At 34.9% G+C, this 9,895-nt stretch overlaps 2 protein-coding genes across 2 annotated transcripts; both read left to right on the forward strand.

The window, feature by feature from the left end:
• LOC104702905 (5'-nucleotidase domain-containing protein DDB_G0275467-like) lies at nt 437–4,031 on the forward strand. The gene is made up of 14 exons (XM_010418826.2): nt 437–640; nt 760–793; nt 880–1,095; nt 1,194–1,330; nt 1,437–1,586; nt 1,669–1,770; nt 1,871–2,035; nt 2,140–2,250; nt 2,408–2,505; nt 2,604–2,727; nt 2,822–2,911; nt 3,035–3,079; nt 3,259–3,579; nt 3,708–4,031. The coding sequence occupies exons 1-14, from the start codon at nt 578–580 to the stop codon at nt 3,732–3,734; spliced, it is 1,683 nt and encodes a 560-aa protein (XP_010417128.1). The 5' UTR covers nt 437–577; the 3' UTR covers nt 3,735–4,031.
• On the forward strand, nt 6,948–9,190 carry LOC104702906 (probable polygalacturonase). Its single transcript, XM_019228177.1, has 5 exons — nt 6,948–7,052; nt 7,174–7,515; nt 7,626–7,746; nt 7,989–8,237; nt 8,369–9,190. The coding sequence occupies exons 1-5, from the start codon at nt 7,020–7,022 to the stop codon at nt 9,055–9,057; spliced, it is 1,434 nt and encodes a 477-aa protein (XP_019083722.1). The 5' UTR covers nt 6,948–7,019; the 3' UTR covers nt 9,058–9,190.

A 9,895-nucleotide genomic window follows, 5' to 3' on the forward strand; every position in this document is an offset into this window, starting at 1 on the left:
ACGGACCAAACTAACGCTAATGCACTTGCTCTAAGAACACTTAGCAAGAGAATTAGAAGAGTGGTGGAGGAGATGAGATTGGAACCGATAAAATATCATTATAAAAAAAAGAAAAAAAAAAACAATACGTAATATATATATATATATATATTTATTTATTTTACCCGTTCATACAATCGGAAATCCTAATTAACCACAGAAACGTATCGAAGACAGATAATCTCAAATAATTAAACAACGATTTTGTTTCTATCGCTTGAAATTTATTATGATATAGGATTTTGGGCTTCCAAGTTTGCTGAAATTAGTTTTGTACATGTACACCTAGGTGGATATATAATTGGGCCCAAAATCAAGAAACACAAAGTTACATAAACCACCAGGGCCCAATACTCATAAATCATCCGAAAAATCTGCTCTTCCCGGACTTATCTCGCTGGCCGACGCCGTCGACGATAAACCCTAACCGCCATTTATCTTTATCTACTGATATAACAATGACGTCATCAGCTTCTTCTCCCATCAAAACCAAATTCTCAAAGTCCACTCTCAGGAAAAGATAACATCATCTCCTAACATGAAAAAGCTGACTTATATGACTTCGTCTCGCCGTCTTCTTCCTCTCGGAGCATCGCTCACTGTAAATCTCTCTCTCTCTCTCTCTCTCTCTCTGTCCCCAAACATTTCCATTTAGTACTAATTTATCACCTCATTCGCCATCGATGATGACGATGATCATCGAGTTCGTTGTAATTGCAGAGAGTATCATTTGTTACCGATCAAATCCGAAATGGTGAGTTTCTCTCTTCTTATGATCTGAAATCAAATCCGAAAATGGTGAGAGTTCCGAAAAATTAAAATCGTTTGAATCTGCCTCAGGATTTCTAACAAGTTTACGAGGATTCGCCACCGTTACTTCGTCGGAGTCGGAGGCGGCTTTAGCCAATCTCGAAGCGAAATATGCCGTCGCTTTGCCGGAATGTTCTGCCGTGGATGAGGAGATCACGAAGATCCGGCGCGAATTCGAGCTGGCGAAACAGAGGTTTCTTAATATCCCTGAAGCAATTAATAGTATGCCTAAGATGAATCCTCAAGGTGAGCTGACCTGAGCTGAGCTATTCATATATACATTATTTTGGTTGGTGTTCTTTGTTACTGATTGATTTTGGATGATGATGATGATGCTTGTGTAGGGATATATGTTAATAAGAATCTGAGATTGGATAATATACAAGTTTATGGATTTGATTATGATTACACTTTGGCACACTACTCATCTCACTTGCAGAGCTTGATCTATGATCTAGCCAAGCAGCATATGGTTAATGAGGTAGATTCTCTTATCTTATGGCAGTTTCTTTAAACCAAACTGTTTTTTTTTTTTTTTTGGGGTTGTGAGCATTGTTTTGAGAATTACTTGGTCTTGATTCTTGTAGTTCAGATATCCTGATGCTTGCGTCCAGTTTAAGTATGATCCGACTTTTCCCATCCGAGGTTTGTACTATGATAAACAAAAAGGTTGCCTCATGAAATTGGACTTCTTTGGTTCTATTGAGCCAGACGGGTGTTATTTCGGTCGACGTAAGGTATTTTGATCGTCTCTTTTGTTGAAACTGTTGCTGTGGGATGGATGGTTTCTGAGCCATTCGCATATTTATAATTGTGCAGCTTAGTAGGAAGGAAATAGAGAGTATGTATGGAACACGACACATTGGTCGTGATCAAGCGAGAGGTCTGGTGGGATTGATGGATTTCTTCTGTTTCAGTGAGGTGATTTTAATAAGTCGATAAGTGATTTCTTATAGAGGAACCATGATTTTCTCATATCTAAATTGTTTGACCGCAACATTTTTTTTTATCTTTTTTCCAGGCCTGTCTAATTGCAGACATGGTTCAATATTTTGTTGACGCCAAACTTGAGTTTGATGCCTCTAACATCTACAATGATGTCAATCGTGCTATTCAACATGTCCATAGAAGTGGATTGGTTCATAGAGGGATTCTTGCTGATCCTAACAGATATTTGCTAAAAAATGCAAGTGAAATTTCTTATATTCCTTAAATGGCTATTAATCGACAAAAAATGCAAGTTATATTACTTTTGATTGTTATATTACTGAACAGCGATTTATTTCTCAGGGTCAGCTTCTACGTTTCCTGAGAATGCTGAAAGATAAAGGAAAGAAGCTTTTTTTGCTGACCAACTCTCCTTATCATTTTGTTGATGGTGGAATGCGCTATCTGATGGAGGTGATTCACATTATTGAATAGCCATTTAAAACTTTTGTGTGTTCCCGTTTTAATATCACTAGGGACAAATTATATTCAACACTCTTCGATTTTATGTAGTTGTCCATAATGTTCTTAATGGTTCATGACCTTTACTTGTGTGCTTATTGTTCGTTAGGACTCTTTTGGCCTCAGAGATTCCTGGCGAGAGCTCTTCGATGTTGTGATTGCTAAAGCAAATAAACCAGAATTTTACACATCTGAGCATCCTTTCCGGTTAGTTTTCCTTATTCAGAACGCTATATTCTTTTGTAAAGTTTGTTTGTCTTGCGGAATTGATCGCTTGACGCTTTTATTGCTATTAATCCTTGTAGTTGCTACGATTCTGAGAGGGATAATTTGGCGTTTACAAAAGTGGATGCATTTGACCCGAAGAAAGTTTACTACCATGGCTGTCTAAAATCCTTCCTTCAAATCACAAAGTGGCATGGCCCTGAGGTACTCTTTGCCACAAGATGATATATTCCATTTTGTGACTTCATGCTTTTGATTGCATTTTAACGACAGACTATGAAACATGTTCTGTTCATAGGTTATCTATTTCGGAGATCACTTATTTAGTGATCTAAGAGGGCCTTCAAAAGCTGGTTGGCGAACTGCTGCGATAATTCATGAGCTCGAGGTTAGTTTACCATACATGATATGTAGCCTTTCATCTGATTGTAATCTCAAAAACGTTTGTACATCATTTAAAACCCAATCTTGTACACTTGAGTTCTTCTCTTTGTGATGTTTTTTGGTTCAGCGAGAGATACAGATACAAAATGGTGATAGCTACCGGTTTGAGCAGGTATAGTCACAGCTTCGTCTTTTAACTTCTCAAGAATGGCTTTCTGCTTATAGTATTCATACATTCCTGTAACGTGATCGAGGACATAAGCCATAAGTACTTAGGAGACATGGAGAAATATAGATACTTTCGTATGTGTTACTAAGTCTAATAGGACCAACTTTTTGGCTTAAACTCAGGCAAAATTCCATATTATCCAAGAGTTACTCGGTAGATTTCACGCGACTGTATCAGACACTCATAGAAGCGAAGCATGCCAATCTCTTTTGGATGAGCTGAACAATGCAAGACAGAGAGCACGAGACACAATGAAACAAATGTTCAACAGATCGTTCGGAGCTACATTTGTCACAGACACTGGTCAAGAATCAGCATTCTCTTATCACATCCACCAATACGCAGACGTTTACACCAGTAAACCTGAGAACTTTCTGTTATACCGACCCGAAGCTTGGCTTCACGTTCCTTATGATATCAAGATCATGCCACATCATGTGAAGGTATGCAAACCCATGACCTTAAAAGAGCCACATTTCGATTTCTTTTGATGGATTCGACTTGTGAATTTGGAATTATAGAGCTTAACCAAAACTCTTGCATACTTTTCAATTGAACCATTTCTTTTCAGGTTGCTTCAAACCTTTTCGGAACCTGAGATGGGTTTTATTCCTTTAAGAACTGATATCATTTTGCGATACATGGTAATCTTTCTTGTGTCGGAAGTTTGATCCGAAGAAGAAAGCAAGCAGCTTTTAGGGTTTCAGATTGCCAAAGGACAACAAGAAGGTTTACAAATCAATCTCAGATTATTGCTGCTGAATGCTGATGATGATTCTTTTGGGCCAAATCAATGTGTTATATCATTCATTTGCATAACTTTGATGTGGCTTTCACTTAAAAATAAAGGATTTTTTTTTTTTGGTAAAAGATGTTACAACTATGGATTAATATTTTCTGGTACTTTTTTATTTTTATTTTTTTATTTTTTTGTTAATATATTATTTTAATATTAATTTTGCTAATGTTCTATTTTGTTAATTCTAGTGATTTAATATATAATCTGCCGTATACCACACAATAATTTATATATATTTTTGTTTAATATAAGCTTAATTAAATCAGTTTGATTTCATATATTTAATAGTAAAATTAGGATTTAACTTATATTAAAGTATCTTATGAATGATATTTTATTTTTTAGTATTATCAATTCAACTCTATCATATCATATAACTTGATATATAATATATCTTATTTGTGTTATTTTGAAATTTAATATGTTTAAATATTAGAATTATTTTTATTTATCATAATCTATAAATGATATACTTTTTTTGGTAATTTAAGATTATGGAATACTATTACAGATTATGGAATATATTTTTGGTAATTTAAGTATATTTTTATATAAAAAAATCTGAAAACATTTTTGTTTTATCTTGTAGTTTTTTTTTTCTTTCTTATGAATAAGTGTGGATATGAGTCCTTTCAGTGTTTAGGAAAGATCCAAGATGATAATTTAAAAACAGATAAGATCTCGAATACCAAATAGTAAAAACTATGTGCTAAGGCATAGTAAAAACTAATCTAAATTAAACTAATTGTAAATGTTAGGGCGGACTTTTTGGCACGTCAAGCGCGCGCAAGTCCACATCATATTTTGCTTGTAAATAATTTTCCACCAAATTGGCTCGTCTGAGCTAATTTATTTGTTGACAAAAAAAAAAGTAAATGTGTAAAAACAGATAAGATCTGGAATCCCGAATAGTAAAAACTAATCTAAATGTGTAAAGCTGATAAGTCTTGAAGGTCCGGATATGTTAGTGCCACTACAGATTTTCTTCAGTCAACTATACCTAATTTAAGATATACTACTTTAGAAGTTGGACTATTTTCTACCAAAATGGGGAATGTTAGTCTTTATCTATATTAATTTAAAATGGATTATCCAATTACGAAGGAGTGGCATATGTCAATCCTTGAGGAGTTTATAGATCCGGCTGATATTCAAATTATTCTTACGATGGAGATCAATAAATCATTTAAACCGGATAGACTGATCTGGCATTATACTAAATTAGGGAAATATATGGTCAAGTCTGGGTACCAGCTTGCACATGAATTAATTAAAGAGGTTGAATATGGACCGTTGTGTACGGCCCTTAAGGCACAGGCTTGGAACCTTGAGGTTCCCCCAAAGATTCAGCATTTTTTCTGGCAAATTTCCTCCGGCTCCCTCCCTGTGATGGAACGTCTTGCTCATCAGGGCGTCCGGTGTGATCATCTATGTAAACGATGTGGTTCGGCGGTGGAAACTATAAATCATGCACTTTTTGAGTGTCCCTGGTCGCGCCGGATTTGGGATTTGTCCCCGCTTGATATATCCCTTGATGGCTTCCCCTATGGTTCAGTATTTTCGAATTTAGATTTCCTATATTGGCGGATGCCGTCTCAGACGGCTGCTCTAGATATTAGTCTTCGCTTACTGTGGTTTGTTTGGTCAATCTGGAAAGATAGGAATAAGAAAGTTTTTCAGGGTATTGAGGCAGAACCAATTGATGTTATTAATCAGGAGGATACTGATAAATTGTTATGGGAGGAGGCCAAGTCCCTCGATTCGGTTTCTTTAGATCCTATACCCTTGGAGGTTCGGGATCCTGTTTCCCGATGTCAGGTTGATGGATATTGAAAGGCTTCAGATCCTTTGGTAGGTTTAGGCTGTTGGCTTGGCAATTGTGAGGATATAACATTATTATTGGGTGCACGAAGCCAGCGACGCGGTCCTACACCCCTTCATTCGGAGCTTCAGGCGTTGATTTGAGCGATGGAATCCATTTTGGCGGCGGGTGTTGACTGTCAGGTTTTTGAGATGGATTGTGCAGAACTAATGACGATGGTGCAGTCCCCTGATGATTGGCCCGCTTTCTCCAATTTTTTGGATGAGTTCAGCTTACTTCGATCATCCTTTCCATCCTTCATGCTTTTGAAGATTCCGCGCAAATCAAATGAGCGGACTGACTGCCTTGCTCGCTCTTCAAGATCTTTACTTTCTGCTAATACTTTTGTAAACACTTATCCTCCGGTTTAGGCAACCTACCTTAGAGTTATTTTCTAATTTATTGTTTGGTTGAAAAAAATAATTAAAAATGGATTATGAGAACATAAATTTTAAAGAAAAATGATTGGTACATTTTTTTGGTAGAAATATAATCTGGCGTATAATTCTAGTAATTGTAGTATTTTATATGGTTGTTGTTAAAATAGTAAAATAAGGATTTAATCTATATTGAAGTATATGTTAATGATATTTTATTTTTTAGTATTGTTATTTTGAAAATTTAATATGTTTAAATATTCATAATTTATTTTTATTTTAATTAAATTTAGATATATCAATTATAATAAATTAAACTTTTTAAAAGTTTAACATTTACTATATAAGATTAAATCAGCATTCTATTAAGTGTTTAGGAAAGATCCAAGATGATAATTTAAAAACAGATAAGATCTTGAATAATAATAAAAAAATGCCTTAGCACATATAATCTAAATCTAAATATGTAAAGCTGATAAGTCTTATAGGAAGGTCCGGATATGTCAGTGCTTCTACAGATTTTCTTCAGTCAAACTATACCTAATTTAAGATATACTACTTACCTAATTTAAGATATACTACTTAAGTTGGACTATTTTCTACCAAAATGGGGAATGTTAGTCTTTATCTACATTAATTTAAAATGGATTCTGATAACAGAAATTTAATGAAAAAAGATTGGTACATGATCTCACCTTATTTTAGCTTTACTTATTTTGGTAATTCAATTCAATGCTTTGATTAAGATAAAAGTTTAAGCATGTTTTTCTCTATATTGTTCTTCTATAAATTACTTTGTTTTCAGACCAACCAAAAATACAACAAAAACAAGTCAGAAGAATCAAAATGGAGTTCTCTATGAAATCTTCAACTCTAAAGGTAACACGATTTTAAACTATGACATCCTTCAAAACTTATGTTTTTAGTGAGTTTAATTTAAAATTTTGAATGAAAAAACAAATAAATGATATACCTTTTTTTCTCTTTTTCTTTACAACAGATGATTCAAACAAGTTTTTGTATATTAGTAGTTTTGGCTATTAGTAGTTTTTCGATGATGGAATCTCGGGATCTAGACATCACAGGAAAGGCAAATGTTAAATATATGGCCTTGAATTGTCGAAAACATAGCGCAGTTTTAACCGAATTTGGAGCAGTTGGTGATGGAAAGACCTCGAACACGAAAGCGTTTAAAGAAGCCATAACCAAGCTTGCTCCAAAAGCGGCCGACGGCGGAGTGCAACTCATTGTTCCACCAGGGAAATGGCTAACGGGAAGTTTTAACCTCACAAGCCATTTTACTTTGTTCATCAAAAAAGGTGCAACTATTCTTGCTTCTCAGGTATGGTTTCCATCTTGTATTATACAAAAGTAAATTTGGATAAAATATTTTGTGTAAGGAATTAGTCATTTATTTACAAGTTTTTTTTATCTTTTGGTTTATATAAAAAGGATGAATCCGAGTATCCAGTTGTTGCACCTTTGCCATCGTACGGACAAGGAAGAGATGCAGCAGGACCAACATTTGCTAGTTTAATCTCTGGCACAAACCTAACTGATGTTGTTATTACCGGTAAGATTAGCCAAAAAATGAATACAATGACATATCAAAGCTATAACAAAAATTATGAACTATTTGACCATAATAAACTCAATACGTCTAGTAATTAGTCAAATACTAAGAAAAATATATCATCTAATAAAGAATCGTTAACGACCAAGAATCAAGGCTCTACTCTATAAGATCTTGAATTATGTGTGTGTGTGTGTTTTTTTTTTTTGGTTAAAAAGAATTGATCGAATTTGTTTGGTTAGGTAACAACGGAACGATCAACGGGCAAGGGAAATACTGGTGGGTGAAGTACCGGAGTGGTGGATTTAAGTCGATCACGAGACCTTACACAATCGAAATCATATCCTCTAAAAACGTTCAGATCTCAGACATCACGATCATTGATTCGCCTGCATGGAACATTCATCCCGTGTATTGTAACAATGTTATTGTCAAAGGCGTTACCATTATTGCTCCTATCGATTCTCCTAATACCGATGGAATCAACCCGGGTAAGTCCATATATCCCACGTCGCATATATATTGAATAGTATATGTTCGTTTGTGTTTGCGTTTCTGTTTTCATGTTATAAGATTATAATCTTTGTATTCACGTGGCATTGTCTATTTTCTTCGTTATTAGATTCATGCACCAACACATTAATAGAAGACTGTTACGTAGTCTCCGGAGACGATTGCATCGCCGTGAAGAGCGGTTGGGATCAGTTTGGTATCAAAGTCGGCAAGCCAACTCAACAACTGTCGATCAGACGGCTCACATGCATCTCTCCCGACAGCGCTGGAATAGCACTCGGAAGCGAAATGTCCGGTGGAATCAAAGATGTTAGAATCGAAGACATTACATTACTCCAGACACAATCCGCTATCCGAATCAAAACCGCAGTTGGTCGTGGTGGTTACGTTAAGGATATTTTCGCCCGTCGGTTTACGATGAAAACCATGCAATACGTTTTCTGGATGAGCGGTGCATATAACCAACACCCCGTTTCAGGGTTTGATCCCAAGGCTATGCCCCAAATTACGAACATTAACTACAGTGACATGACCGCGGATAATGTCACGCAACCCGCAAAGCTAGATGGGTTGAAGAACGATCCTTTCACAAAGATATGTATGTCGGATATAAACATTACTTTGGCTCCTGAACCAAAGAAGTTGTTGTGGAATTGTACTCACATCTCCGGGGTTTCAAGTAAGGTGACGCCCAAACCGTGTAGTTTGTTGCCGGAGAGAGGAGCTCCGGTTCATTGTGCTTTTCCGGTTGATAAGATTCCTATTGAATCTGTTGTCCTGAAGAAATGTTCTGCTTAGAGATTGTGCCTGAGAAATTACTTAATTATATATACATTGTCTTTTAACAGTGTAATGTATTAATTTCCTCAGATAAAATTTCCCCAGCTTTTATTAATCAAAATAATAATAATAATAATAAATAAATAAAAATAAATTAAAAACATGCGATATTGGTTTTTAATATACGGATACAAAGCTAAAGCATCCTCGTTGAGGTTCTGCAAAAAAAAAACAATTAATATATTTTGTTTTATTCGATCGTAAAGGCAAACTAAACCAAATACATTAACCAATCTAAACCAGAACTAAACCAGCTAAAGCTTGAAGACGGCTTACGGCTATGGTTTGAATCAAGACACGAAACCCTCTTTTAATATTTTTCAAACATATTCTGTTTTAAATTTCAAACTACTCTAACAACAAGGATGCATTATGCATATATAACAACGTTTTGTTTAAATAAATTTTACATTCATACAAAAAAATGATTATATGCCTTGATTAGTTTATATATTTATGATAAAAGAATGTAAAATTTTAATGTAACTAACTACAAAATTTACAATGTTAACTACATTTACAAGATTACATTCCATCTATACAAGAGTTGATATATTTAAAATTCCGTTTGTGCTACTCGGTGTTATCTATTCTGTTCGTTTAGCACAAAATATATGTATTTTGATTGTTGTACCTATCATTCAGAATCTAGCTAGGATGAAGCTTGCACTCATGGTTTCATCGTAAATCATCTCTCCACCACAATCGCTACCTACTAATTTCTGGATACTTTGTTGTCAAGTGTCAACTATTAATATCACCTTTATCTTTTTGCATCTTTTTTTTTTTTTTTTTT

Source organism: Camelina sativa, chromosome 7 (genome assembly GCF_000633955.1).
Source record: "Camelina sativa cultivar DH55 chromosome 7, Cs, whole genome shotgun sequence".
In the NCBI taxonomy this organism is placed as follows: Eukaryota; Viridiplantae; Streptophyta; class Magnoliopsida; order Brassicales; family Brassicaceae; genus Camelina; species Camelina sativa.

Excerpts from the sequence above, each read along its gene's own strand:
- LOC104702905 (XM_010418826.2), top strand. The coding sequence starts at position 578 with ATGAAAAAGCTGACTTATATGACTTCGTCTCGCCGTCTTCTTCCTCTC. Across the intron at positions 1,331-1,436 it reads AGCAGCATATGGTTAATGAG|TTCAGATATCCTGATGCTTG; the intron begins GTAGATTCTCTT and ends TGATTCTTGTAG. Across the intron at positions 2,251-2,407 it reads GAATGCGCTATCTGATGGAG|GACTCTTTTGGCCTCAGAGA; the intron begins GTGATTCACATT and ends ATTGTTCGTTAG.
- LOC104702906 (XM_019228177.1), top strand. The coding sequence starts at position 7,020 with ATGGAGTTCTCTATGAAATCTTCAACTCTAAAG. Across the intron at positions 7,747-7,988 it reads AACTGATGTTGTTATTACCG|GTAACAACGGAACGATCAAC; the intron begins GTAAGATTAGCC and ends TTGTTTGGTTAG. Across the intron at positions 8,238-8,368 it reads TACCGATGGAATCAACCCGG|ATTCATGCACCAACACATTA; the intron begins GTAAGTCCATAT and ends CTTCGTTATTAG.